The sequence below is a fragment of the Pipistrellus hanaki genome, assembly GCF_964339955.1.
Source record: "Pipistrellus hanaki genome assembly, chromosome: 8".
Taxonomy (NCBI): Eukaryota; Metazoa; Chordata; class Mammalia; order Chiroptera; family Vespertilionidae; genus Pipistrellus; species Pipistrellus hanaki.
In genome coordinates this window covers 41385427-41399223 of record NC_140510.1, presented here as the reverse complement: position 1 = coordinate 41399223, position 13797 = coordinate 41385427, and the positions used below count along the sequence as shown (strand labels likewise).

Here is a 13797-nt window from a genome sequence, read left to right as displayed (position 1 = left end):
ATTAACTTTAAATATTTTACAACAGCCCTATGAAATAGGTACTATCATTTCCCCTCTTTTACACATGGGAGGGTGGTACAGAATGGTTAAGTACTTGTTCAAGGTTAAATAGTAGTAAGTGATGAAGCCTAAATTTGAAACCAGACTGGTTGGCATCACAAGCGATGTTCTTACTGACTGTGATTCATAGCCTATCAAATAAAATAATATATTATTTTAAAAAAATAGCTCTCTTACAGTACAACAGATATTCTCTTATCTTTTAATGACTTCAATAAGAAATTTTATATACTTAAGAATGAAAATTCAAATTATTAACTAAGTTATTACATTGATATTTCTAAATATATGTCTTAAGAAAAACCTCCAGTTTTTATCCAGTTCTTCATTTTTTCTTCCAACCTGTTTGTATCTTTAAAAAAAAAAATAAAAAAAAAATGGCCATTTCTCAGATAACTGACTGAAAAATTTTTAACTTTGTTCACTATTTTTTAAAACCTTTCCAAAGACCACTTTTTAAAATGGTTGAAAATGTAAGCATTTGTTTAAAATTAATATTTCTTCCCAATGTATTCAATTCTTTCATAGTAAATGAACTGTCAGCTGTCATGGAAGATGGACGTTTGCAAGTTCTTCTAGCAAAAGTTTACAGTAAAATGGAAAGACCTGGTGATGCAATTACTTCATTACAACAGGTAAATGCATTTGCTTGTGAGGGTGGTTGTGGGTGGAGGATGGATGCAGAAGGAAATATGCACATGTAAGAGTAAACCAATCTCATTCACAGAAAATAAGCCAAAATGGAAATGATTGAATTTCCATATATTATTGCTAACTAGAGGCCCAGGGCATGAAATTCATGCATGGGGGTGCAGCCCAGCCTGCACCCTCTCCAATCTGGAACCCCTTGAGGGATGTCCGATTGCCCGTTTAGGCCTGATCCCTCTCACAATCCAGGACTGCTGGCTCCCAACTGCTTGTCTGCCTGCCTTCATGATTGCCCCTAACCACTTTTGCCTGCCAGCCTGATTGATGTCTAACTGCTCCCCTGCCAGCCTGTTTGTCCCTAAATGCCCTCCTCTGCCAGCCTGGGCCTCCCAACTGTTCTCCCCTGCAGGCCTGGTTCCCCCACAATGCCCTACCAGGATTGGGCCTAAACAGGCAGTCAGATATCCCTTGAGGGGTCCCAGATGGGAGAGGGTGCAGACTGGGCTGAGGGACACCCCCCAACCCCCGTGTATGAATTTCATGCATTGGGTCTCCAGTAAAAAATAAAAGTAATAGTGTTCAATTTCTGGGCAGTTCCAGTTTTTCTTGTTATCGTTTTTATAAGTATTTCTAGTTTAATTTCACTGTGGTCAGACATGGTTTGAATGATTCAGCCCTTTGAAATTTGTTGAAGTTTGCTTTATGCCTTACATTGTAATCAATTTTAATAAAGTTTCCATGTGGATTTTAAATGATGTTGTCGACTGGGTCATTTGTTAATTGATTTGCCCCAAATCTTCGCTGAACTTGAAGTAGAACATAGAGCATCTCACTATATTTGCTTTCTAGAATACCATTCTTTTGACGTCATTTTCATGTACCCAGAAGAGTTCTGCATTCTGTGCAACTCATTTATCAAATGTTTAAGTTTTGAGCTTTAGCTAACAGAACTTCTAATTCTTTAATTGCAGGAAAATCCTAGGGGAAATCACTTTTTAGCAACTTATCTTTTCTGTGAAAAAATATCTAAATAAATCAGAAATAAAGAATCCAAATGCCATAAAGCACTTAACAATTTTATAATTTTATAAAATTATAATTGATAAGTACAGACCTATATTTGGTTATGCTTTTTTCACTTAATATTCATTTCTGTGGATTTTACCAGCATGTCCATGTAGCTACATCTTCATCATATAAAAGTAAAATTTCACGAAACCATCTTAACCTTCACCATATGCTGTATCTAATAATATTCTCTAATCCATTCTCTTCCATTTCCAGAAGAATGTTTATTATAATTTCCTAAATTAATGTTAGGACCTGTGATTCCCAAACACACTCAGCTTTAGACCATCCTCATTAAACACCAGTTGTCAACCAACATTTTGACAGGGGTCTCCAAAAGGGCGCCCTGGGTGCAGCATAATGTGTGGCAGATGGTGAATATTCACTGTTTGTTACATGAACGCATGAATGCCTTAGTGAATGATTAGCTCAAAGTTAAATTTTATTGTGCAGGCTTAAAGCACAGGCGTTCTCTGTCACTTATTAAAGGAGGGTCTCAATGTGTCAGAAAACAGATCTGTGGGTGGAAAGGCTAATGTTCTTCTAATTTAGCAACCTGCTCTACATTCTTACCCTGAGGAAGACCCCTGCCTTCCTTCCGGTTGTCTGTGCACAATTAGGACCCTATGTATATATGCATCAAAAACTGATTAGCCATTTTCCATTCTTAGACAGTGGGCTGTTTCAGAGATTTTTTTGTTTTTGTTTTGCTTTTACAACAAATAACAGAATGTGTTCTTTTTCTTTTTAACAAATAATATAAGTCATTTCTTCAATATCTTTGGACGAGTGGAACATTTTTTCCAAATATTGGTTTTATGGTTTCATTGTTCCCTAGTGAGCTTCTTGTACATATCCTTATAACAGTGGGAAAGACTCAGTAATTTTTAGTACTTCAGTTGGAAAGTATAGGCATGCTGGCTCATTTGCAAACAAGTGCATGTTTAAGACCTCAACTGAGACATTTTCTTTTGGTCACGCTTTGTTAGCTCGAGGGCCAAAAATGCTTTAATAAATCTTCAGTAAAGTTTATTTTATGTGTTCACTATTAAGAATTGTTAGTTTCTACTTATTTTTTTTTAATGTTTTTTTTATCCTTATTTTTTTTGTAGGCTCGAGAATTACAAGATCGGGTACTAAAACGTGTTCAGATGGAACAACCAGATGCAGTTCCTGCACAGAAACATTTAGCAGCTGAAATTTGTGCAGAGATTGCAAAACATTCTGTTGCTCAGCGAGACTATGAAAAAGCAATTAAGTTTTATAGAGAAGCACTTGTTCATTGTGAAACAGATAATAAGGTCAGAACCTTCATAAAAGTTTAAGCACCTTTTATTCCAGATGTCATCTAATTCCTCCAAATGTAAAATTCTTATCAGCTTATTAAAGATTTGAAAAGAAATATAACAAAAATACAAGTTAAAAATTAATACTATGTCTAGAAATCCTTCAAAATACTTGTCTTTAATAATATGAGAATCTAAAAATCATGATGAAATAAGTGATGTAAAGTAAATTTGTAAGCTCTTTGATGTTCAATATTCATTTGTGTTTTAATAATTACTTTAAAACAATTTTTCAATCTCAATTATCTAGATGACTCAATTCATCTTACTAAACAGCCCTTGTACACCTCTTTTTCAATTACTGGATATGCAGAAATGACTAGATTGAATCTCTTACCTCATATGGCAGTTTGGGAGTAAATGTAAAGATAATATTGATGTAGAAAACATATATAAACTAAAGGTGTAATTTTTCAGATGTTGATAGATGATTAGATTGTTTTTCTTAAAAATCTCTAAAAATAAGTGATATAGAACAAAAGGCAATTGTATTCTAGAATTTAAATTTTAGGATTGAGCATTTTGAAGTTAATACAATTCTTTCAGATGTAAGGCAAAAATAACCTTTATTAAGGCATTACCAAATAGGCACCTGGTTTCATGATGGCTGAAGGAACTATAATTCTAGTTTCAGTATAAAGCATATCTTGGGAATTGTCTGCTTCAAGCTTTTTATTTTACAAACCAGAGGCCCAGTGCATGAAATTTGTACATTTGCGGGGGGTGGTCCCCTCACCCCAGCCTGCACCCTCTCCAAATCGTGACCCCCTTGGGGGATGATCCCCAGGATCAGGCCTAAACCAGCAGTCAGACATCCCTTTCACAATCCTGAGTGCTGGCTCCTAATTGCTCACCTGCCTGCCTGCCTGGTTGCTCCTAACTGCCCCCCACTACTGGCCAGATCACCCCTAACTGCCTCCCCTGCTGTCCTGGTCACCTCTAATTGTGTCTCTCCCCCCGCTCCCCTGTTGGCCTGGTCACCCTTACTGTCTCCCCTGCCGGCCTGGTTGCCCCAAACTGCCCCCCTCTGCCAGCCTGGTCACCCAACTGCTCCCCATCCTGCTGGCCTAGTTGCCCTTTCTGCCAGCCTAATCGCCCCAAACTGGACCCCCTGCTGGCCTGGTTGCCCCTAACTTCCCCCTGTGCCAGACTGGCATCCCTCACCCTCCTGCCGGCCTGGTCAACCCACACAGCCTGCTTGTTCCGTTGTTTGGTCGTCCCTCACTAACCACCCCCCCCCCTGCCGGCCTGGTTGTAGGCAGCCATCTTGTGAGGGCATGATGGTCAATTTTCATATTACCTCTTTATTATATAGGATGAGAAAACAGGTTCCAAGAGATAAGAGAGACTTGGTCCCATCATGGAAAAGCTTGGACCAGAATCTTAATTTCCTGATTTAAGCAAGTGTTCTTTACACGTTTTGTGTCTCTCTACTTTTCAAGTGGGTTACCACCGGCTTTTCCTTTTCCCCCCTCAATTATAAGAGAAAAGAAAGATGAATGTGCCTATAGTTTTCCTATCTATCATGCTTGGCATTTTTATTCCGATAACTTTGATCAACTGAAGTTTAATCTGTATCCAGACAATTTCCTCAGTCCCTGTTCATGCCAGTCTCTCACTGATCTTGCCCTGTTTGTCCACAGATAATGTTGGAGCTGGCACGGTTATACCTGGCACACGACGACCCCGAGGCCTGCCTGCGGCACTGTGCCCTGCTTCTCCAGAGTGACCAGGACAACGAGCCTGCCACCATGGTGAGCCCAAAAGATTTCAGTGCTGTAAAGGCGGCTGTGTTTTAGGTTCCACACAAAACTAATGCTAGATGAGAGGCCTGTCTCATGTTGGCTTTTTGGGGGGGGGAAAATAACATTTTTAACATTATTAGTACATTTTACCAAAGAAGACTAAGATTCTTTTTTTATTTTATAAAAACGGTAAACCTGCTTTTCTAAATAAGGCCTGATTTGCTGTACTGGGCCTAATTAAATTTTCTTTATGTGTAAGAGGATGATGCATGGTGAGTCATGTGTTAAGTCATAATTTGCTGAAGGCTGACTTCTCAGTACTTACTCAGACATGCTGGACCAACTTATAAGTTGCGGTGGGACTTTTGGAGTTATAGAAAAAACTTCCTTTATTGTTTTAAGGTGGTGAGTTTTAAACAGAACATTTTTTTTTCTTTTTCATTTTTACTGGGACTGAGGTATTTGTTAGCTTTTCCAACAGCTATGTAGATGACAGTTTGTGAAGTTTATTCAAAGTTACTACAAATGTAACTAGAAATGTAAGGACTCTCCCTTTAAAACATATGATAAGAAAATCTCAGTAGGTCTTGCTTATTTGAAATTCCTTTTAAATATTAAGAATTTAAGAGTGTTTTTTTTTAATCTTGTCATTTTAGCAAGCCCAATGAGACATCTTTCTATGATGGCACATAGAGTGTGCAGTTTCCTAAAGTTTCTGCTTTTAAGATAACCTCTTGAAACATATTTTCTGCTAAGATACACTTTGGGAACAGAGCATTCTGTTCATGTCCTGATAACCTTCTGTTACACTGATCTCAGGGCTGATATGTATTGTATAAGGGCCTCCTTTCTGTAAAACTTTCATCCTGTTCTTCAAATGTATCTTCCTAGTGCTAAATCTTGATAGGAGGAATATGCTTTGTCAAATATATGGCAATATTTTTAGAGCCACCTTTTATTTTTATAGATGATGGCAGATATCATGTTCAGGAAGCAGGACTATGAACAGGCAGTGTTTCATTTACAACAGCTTTTAGAACGCAAGCCAGGTAAATATCCATTGATTGTATTGGCTAATGCACCCAACTCCTTTTCTCCTCTTGGCTCTTATGTCATTTCTGCCTTGGTTCTAGATTCTGTTTTGTCCCTTTCTTCTTTTCTGAAAGGCCATTTAAGGTAGTGTACATAATATTTTCATTCCGTCTATCTTAAGCTGTTTCTATATTGCATTATTTCCCTTTGAGCTAATAATCCAACTTGATGTCTTTAAAAAACAGACCTGTCCCCTTGTGAGTACATGTGTGAGTAAAAAGCAGACCTCTCTCCTCATGTGTGTATGTGTGTGATATGTTTTTATTGATTTTAAAGAGAGAGAAACATCAATGTGAAAAACATTGATCGGTTGCCTCCTGTACCCGCTAACTAGGGATTGAACCCACAACATTTTCAGTGTTGGGATGACGCTCCAACCAACTGATCCACCTGGCTTGGGCCCCTTGTTAATAGTTTTAAGCCATTGATGACAATTTTGCCCTCACGTGAAAGATTTGAAGAAGTGCTCATCTAGAAGATGAATTTTGTCTCACCTCCAATGTATGGCTAGTAACATCAAACTTAGCATCACTCATATTCTCTGCTCTGTCTTTGCACATGCTGTCTACCTCTCAGAATGCCTTTGTCTAGCATGATCCTCCTCTCTTTCAGGTTGCTCAAAGGTCCAGTCCTAGATGAAATGTCTCCAGCTTCTTCAAAGCAAAGTTAGGAATTCTGTACATTGTTATTCCATAACACTTTCATTCATGTCTTGTCACATGACAGATATCGTCTGACTATCCATCAATAAATATGGACTATGTATTTTCAGAGTGCAATACATTTCAGTTTTCAGTAGATTCCTTAAAGTGCAGAAATTTGCCTTCTGTCAAATTTCTTGTTTAACAAAAAAAAAAACAAGTTAATGCAATTTAATCTATCTCTGGTAATTATAACTTGAACTAATAATGAGTACTTTTCAGTAGTATTGTCTGCAGGCTAACTCTCTATCCACTGAGCCAAACCAGCCAGTGCAAGGAATTTTTACAAATCCCATACTCTGAGTCCTATAGTAACTGAAACTTGAGAGTCCAAACACCTAAAAACACAACTACAGAGAAATAAAATGTGAGCCACCAATAATTATGCATCCATATTAAAATTATATTTTGGAAGATCATTTAATGACAGTTGAGAAATGTTCACTGTATAATGTTGAATGAAAACCCCACGTGTGGCCCAGCTGGGGTGGCTCATTGGTTGAGTGTTGACATATAAACCAGAAGATCATGGTTCAATTCCCGGTCAGGGCATATGCTCGGTTGCAGGTTTAATCCCTAGTAGGAGGTGTGCAGGAGACGGCCAATCAATGATTCTCTCATCGTTGATGTTTCTATCTCTCTCTCCCTCTCCCTTTCCTCTCTGAAATCAATAAAAATACATATATTTTTTAAAAACCCAAGTGTGACTTCAATTTTGTATATATGTAAGCAAAGAAACATATTCATTTGCTTATGTTTAAGTATTTATAAATTTCTTTCACTTATAAATATATAAAAGGAAACCAAAATGTGGTCATCTCGAGCTAGTGGGAATATGGATGTGTTTTTTCTTCTTTATATTTTTGTATTTTTTCAAATTTTCTAATGTTTCCATATATTATTTTTTAAATCTTATAAAATATTTATTAGTGTCAAAACTGGGTAGAATTGAGAGAAGAAAGCTTTCTAGGAGTGTGCCAGAAAATTATACTTGAGAGCAAATAACTAAATTAATTACTTTTCCTTAGAAAAAGGTAAAATAGGATTAGAACACTGGGACTGATATCTTAAAGTTATAGTATGGTGAGCTAGTGTCTAATATGCATGGATATACAAATATGAAGGAAAGGCTAGAGTAAATTTCTAATTGCCTACCTCAAACATTGTCATCAGAATATACTGTTCTTACTCCCTTGCATGTCCCCATTGACAGACTTGCCCTGTGCAATCACATCAGTTCTCCTAAATCTTACAGTGGGAGTTTAGGTTTAATCTGCATAGAGACTGTTTCTAGAATATTTTGGTCCTAGGAATGATTGAAAAGTCAATTATAGCAAATGTGCATTTTTGTCTATTTGCCTTTGTATTTAGAATCTCTCTCACTGTGATCAGACCAACCCGCCCTTTGTCATTTGATTGATCATCAAGTTGTCTACACAGTCTCTTTAGGGATTATAACCCCAAAGGCATTCCTTTGTTTAAATTGTATTTCATTTAAAGTAAATTATACTTTAATAAAGTAGGATTATAACCATTAAAACAAAAGATATAAAGTGTGTCTATATCTGAAATATTCTTTGTTTGTAGATAATTACATGACATTATCTCGTTTAATTGATTTCCTAAGAAGATGTGGAAAACTTGAGGATGTTCCAAGATTTTTCTTAATGGCTGAAAAACGTAACTCCAGAGCAAAATTGGAGCCAGGATATCAGTACTGTAAAGGACTGTATCTTTGGTAAATCTATTGGCAAATAAATCTTACATATATTTTTTTTCTTCATTGTGAATAAAGTAGAATATGCATTTTTTTTGTTTTGAAAAATATCTACATTTTAGAATATGTTCATTTACCAAACAAACTATAAATGTTTTGTAGTCAGTGATTGAAATAAGTTTTTGTGTTGTTGTTTTTTTTAATATTTAACCAGGTATACTGGAGAACCAAATGATGCCCTTCGACATTTTAATAAAGCTCGGAAAGATAGTGAATGGGGCCAAAATGCCCTGTATAATATGATAGAAATCTGTTTGAATCCAGATAATGAAACTGTTGGAGGTGAAGTGTTTGAAAATCTAGACAGAGACCTGGGGTGAGTGGCTTTGACAAATTACTTTTTTTTTTTTTTTTTTTTTTTTTTAAGAAACACATTGAGGATAATAAACAAGGATACCTTACAAAAGAGAACTAAATTCTAGGCTAGCACTAATGAAGGGTTAGATAAAAAAAAAAAATCGTAGCTAGAATTACTGTTCTCTGTAGCAAGCATGTATTACTTTTAGTAGGTTTCCTAAATCAGAAGAAACTTGCAAAGACACTCCCCTACTCTGTAAAAAAACAGGTACATTATAGAATTTGATTACTTTCACAAAATTGTTCACCCAATAATAGTAACTCTTTAAAAGATGGTGGTTGTAGCCGAAACCAGTTTGGCTCAGTGGTAGAGCGTCGGTCTGCGGACTGAAAGGTCCCAGGTTCGATTCCGGTCAGGGGCATGTACCTTGGTTGCGGGCACATCCCCGGTGGGGGGTGTGCAAGAGGCAGCTGGTTGATGTTTCTCTCTCATCGACGTTTCTAGCTCTCTACCTCTCTCCCTTCCTCTTTGTAAAAAATCAATAAAATATATTTTTTTAAAAAAGAAGCATTCCTGCCATATCTCTGTAAGCTTCTATTTATTAAAATAAATAAATAAATAAATGAATAAATAAATAATAAATAAATAAATAAATAAATAAATAAATAATAAAAGATAGTGGTTATATACCATATCCTTATTGCTGTATACTGCATTGTCTTATTTATTCCCTACAGCAGTATTGTGAAATTAGCTCAGAGTTAACTTGTCTAATGTGATAGATTAGTAAGTGGTGGGAGCAAGATTTGGGCTGAGTTCTACCTGACTTCAAAGCCACTGTGTGCACTGCTGTTAAGTGGTTATATTTCTATGAACCTGTATTTATTGCTTGTCCTCTCCTCAAATTGAGCAAAGTATGGTGGGGGATGCATAAGTATGTAAATATATACTAAGGTATAGGGGTAGTTTCTGCCTTCAGGAACATGTAATTTACCTGGGAGACAGGACAGTATCTGAAAGCATTCAATCTCCAACAAAACAGATGTGAAGTGTTGCAGGACTTCATAGAACTCACAGCGGTGCAAAGCAATCAAGAGGAGATGCAGAAGGGACCGGAAGTAAATTAGAACCAGACTGCTGAGACATTTCAATGACCGATTTGTAGGCTTGGATTCTAGAGATCATGGCAAGTTTTAGAGTCGGGAGAGACATGTTTTTCTTCTGTTTGTTTTGAAAAGGCTAAGGTAAACTACTGTTAGGTATCTATAGGCTATTCTTCAGCAAGTAGTTGAAAATTTAAAACTAGAACTCGGAAAGGAGGCCATAGCTAGATACAGATTTGGAGGACGTGTGTACAGAGTGGATGGTTGGAACTCTATAAATGGCCTCTTTGCAAGTAGAATGTATTAAGATAAGTCTGAGAATTAAATTTGGGGCATGCTAACATTTAAGGGGACTGGATGAGAAAGGGATGTCAGAAAAGGCCAATCAGTGTGGTGGAAAGAGAACCAAAAAACATGTAATGTTACAGAGCGAAGGGAGTGGAACTTTGAAGAAGGTAGCCAACAGTATGACATGTGTTAGAGAATATAAAATGTAAGCCCTGAGAAAATGACCGATGACTTTATTGAATGGGCTTTGAGAATTTAATTTTCATATATGGAGAGAGAGAGAGAGAGAGAGAGAGAGAGAGAGAGGGAGGGAGGGGGAGAGAGAGAATACGAGCTGGGTGTGGATGTGTATTTAAAAAATAAAAAAAATGCTAGTGCATATTTAAACTGTCGCTGCACTTACAACCTTTTGACAGATAATAGTTTCTGAGCATCTGATAAGCAACTGAGTGAGAAAAGTAAAATAGACTTTTTATATGTCTGACAAACTTAGATTCAAATCCTAGGTTTAGCATTTATTAGCTGTGTGACCTTTGACAAATTATTTCATCTGTTTGGGCCTTAGTTTTTTAACATATAAAATGGATTCAACATAGATTGAATGACATAATCCAGTGCTTAGCACATAGTAGGTGTTTCAGTGATGTTTCTTTTTGCTGCCTCTTTACTTTTTCTGAATAGGAATATCACTGATGATAGGATGATTCTACTTATTTTTAATTCTAGTTTTATATTAGCTGAAATGAAAACCCACATGTAGATATTGTCCAAATTTTGTCTTCACATTAGAGTGAATACATGTTTAATGCTATTATTTTATTGAAACTATATTAATTTTGTTTAAAAAATACATTATAACTACGCTTTGTACTAGAAGAGAATGAGTGACATTCTTCAAAAGGATTACTTTTAAATTGCTGACAAAAAAGAAACCATGTGTACCATAGATCTCATTCCATTCTCAATGACTTGGACTTCATGTGTAGCAGATATAAGAGATTTATTTTTCATTGAATACAGTAATTCAACTGAGAAGCAAGAGTCTATGCAATTAGCAGTGAGAACAGCAGAAAAACTCCTTAAAGAACTGAAACCTCAGACTGCTGAGGGTCATGTACAGCTTCGAGTACTGGAGAACTATTGCCTGATGGCTACCAAGCAGAAATCTAATGTTGAGCAAGCATTGAGTACGTTCACTGAAATAGCAACATCTGAGGTTTGTAGATCTACTTTTTCAATTTTATATGTTATGTTTCTGCTAGAAGCCTGGTGCACAAATCTGTGCACAGGTGGGGTCTGGCCCTCCCGGAAGGAGGTGGGGGGGAACCGTGGTAGGTTGGCCGGCTCCACCCCCAGTTGGGGTAGGAGAGCAATTGGGGCCAGGCCGCCCAGGAGAAGGGGCCATAGGAAGTTGGCTGGTCTCTCGGTCATTCTGGTCATTCTGGTCATTCCAGTCACTTGGCTTTTATATAGAGAGATGATGGTATAGAAATAAGTGTTTTGATTAGTTTGTTTTCTGAAAATTGAATTAATTACTTACTAGTATTAAAAATTAGGCATATAGCCCTGGCCTGTGTGGTCTTTGGTTAATTGGGCATCATCCAATGCACTGAGGGGTCATGGTTTGATTCTCAGTCAGGTCATATGCCCGAGTTGCATGCTGAATTGCTGGATAGGGGCATTCAGGGGGACAGCTGATCAATGTTCCGCTCACATCAATGTTTCTCTCCCTCTCCCTTCCTTTCTCTTTATAAAATTCAATAAAAAATTATATTTTTTTAAATTAGGTATATAGTTTGGCATAATTTTACACAGTGTACCTTTGTCTCCAGAGAGACACTTCACTGTTTTTATGTGTGGTTGATGTATTTATCACTGTTAGAATGGTGAATTCTGGAGAAAAGAAATTCTTCAAAAAGGCATAAATTAATTCTCAAGGGAACAACTTTATCCCTCGAGAAGTCCTGTGTTGTAGATGTAACCTAGGTTAACTTACTAAAGGAAAATAAACACCTGCTGCCTGCATTGCTCACCTTTCCACTTATGTGAATTTGAAAATTTTCCAACTCTAAGGCTAAGTGAGCTCAATACTGACAACCTATATCATGCAAATAATGACATTGATCTCTAGCAACACTGAAATAATCCTATTATTATTATTAATTATTATTATTATTATTATTATTATTATTATATTAAAGGCTTCCTCTTTTCATCCATCAGACCCACCTTCCTTCTCATTCTCCAGTGTTCTTTTTTCCTTTTCTCAAATGGTACTGTATTTCTTCAATTATGAAATATTAAGGAAGGAACTCTAGGCACCCACTCCATTAGCAGTTGGTAATAACTAGTTCTAAGCATACTCACTATGTTTCATGTTTTTCCACTCAACAATGTTGTAGACCACTGGAAACTCATAAGTTTGTATCTGTCATAAGATTTACAGAGTTTTGCTTTGTTTTCTTGTGGTTCAGAAGTCACAGTGGTAAGAGTAAACCACCAAGGACTCCTACTATGACCCTTTCCCCCTGCCTTCCAGACTCTGAAGGGATTTGGGGAAACCCACAGCCCCATTTGCTGTTTGGTTCCAAGTGTCCTAGATGGCACTGGATTACCATCTAAGCCACCCTTGGAACAGACAGAAAGATAGCAGCAGCAGCAGCAGCCCCAACCTGGAGCAGAACCTTCTGCTGACATTGAAGTAATGTTCCCTGGGGTTGTGCTCATTGGAATTGGCTGTGAAACAGCAGGTGATGACAGTGGCTGACTGAACTGAGACCAGAAATAGGACTGTCATGTCAGACCAAGAAAATGTGTAAGAACATGATGAAGCACCATTTCAAGTAAAGTATCACAGCCACCAAATGTGAAGGAGCATCCTAGCGTGTAATGCAAGGGTGGGGAACGCCTGGCCCGCAGACCATATAAGGCCCACAAAAGCATTTGGTCTGGCCCTAACAAGGCATTAGGGGTGAGTTAATTAAATGTTTGACCAAATATAGTAGGCTAATTTTTAAGTTGATAATTTTGCATGGTCTGTGAATGATATAAATATCTAAATGGTCCTTGGCAAAAAAAAAAAAAAAAAAAAATGGTTCTGAATGTAATGAGAGTTTAAACTGTAGGATCTGAGAGAGAACCCAAAAGCAGCTAGTGACATCACAGCTATTTCCTAGAAAGACAATCAGTTTTTGTGTTGGTGAAACTACAAATTTTATCTTGCACTTCTTTCTTTTAACTCAGTCTACATATCCTATCTAATAAAAGAGTAATATGCAAATTGACCAGACAACAGAATGACCAGTTGCTACGATACATACTGACTACCAGGGGGCAGACGCTCAACTCAGGAACTTCCCCCTGGTGGTCAGTGTGCTCCCACAGGGGGAGCACCACTCAGCCACAAGACGGGCTGACAGACGGCGAACGCAGCAGCCTGCCTCCACTATAGCACCAAGGATGTCCAACGGCGGCTTAGGCCCACTCCTCTTGGGAAGTGGGCCTAAGCCATCAGTTAGACATCCCCCAAGGGCTCCTAGACTGTGAGAGGGTGCAGGCTGGGCTGAGGAACCCCCATCCAACCCCGAGTGCACAAATGTTATGCACTGTGCCTCTAGTATCCTATATAATAAAAGCCTAATATGCTAAGTGTCTGGTTGTCCTGTCAGACA

The 13797-nt window shown here is 37.5% G+C and overlaps 1 protein-coding gene across 1 annotated transcript in view; it reads left to right on the top strand.

The window, feature by feature from the left end:
* The window catches only part of TTC21B (tetratricopeptide repeat domain 21B), a 58390-nt gene that overhangs the window by 31632 nt on the left and 12961 nt on the right, over positions 1 to 13797 (top strand). The window contains exons 19-25 of the mRNA XM_084891588.1: positions 589 to 695; positions 2889 to 3077; positions 4766 to 4876; positions 5835 to 5916; positions 8248 to 8398; positions 8592 to 8753; positions 11147 to 11342. Of these exons, the coding sequence (XP_084747714.1) occupies positions 589 to 695; positions 2889 to 3077; positions 4766 to 4876; positions 5835 to 5916; positions 8248 to 8398; positions 8592 to 8753; positions 11147 to 11342 (998 nt within the window). The remainder of the gene's footprint in view (positions 1 to 588; positions 696 to 2888; positions 3078 to 4765; positions 4877 to 5834; positions 5917 to 8247; positions 8399 to 8591; positions 8754 to 11146; positions 11343 to 13797) is intronic.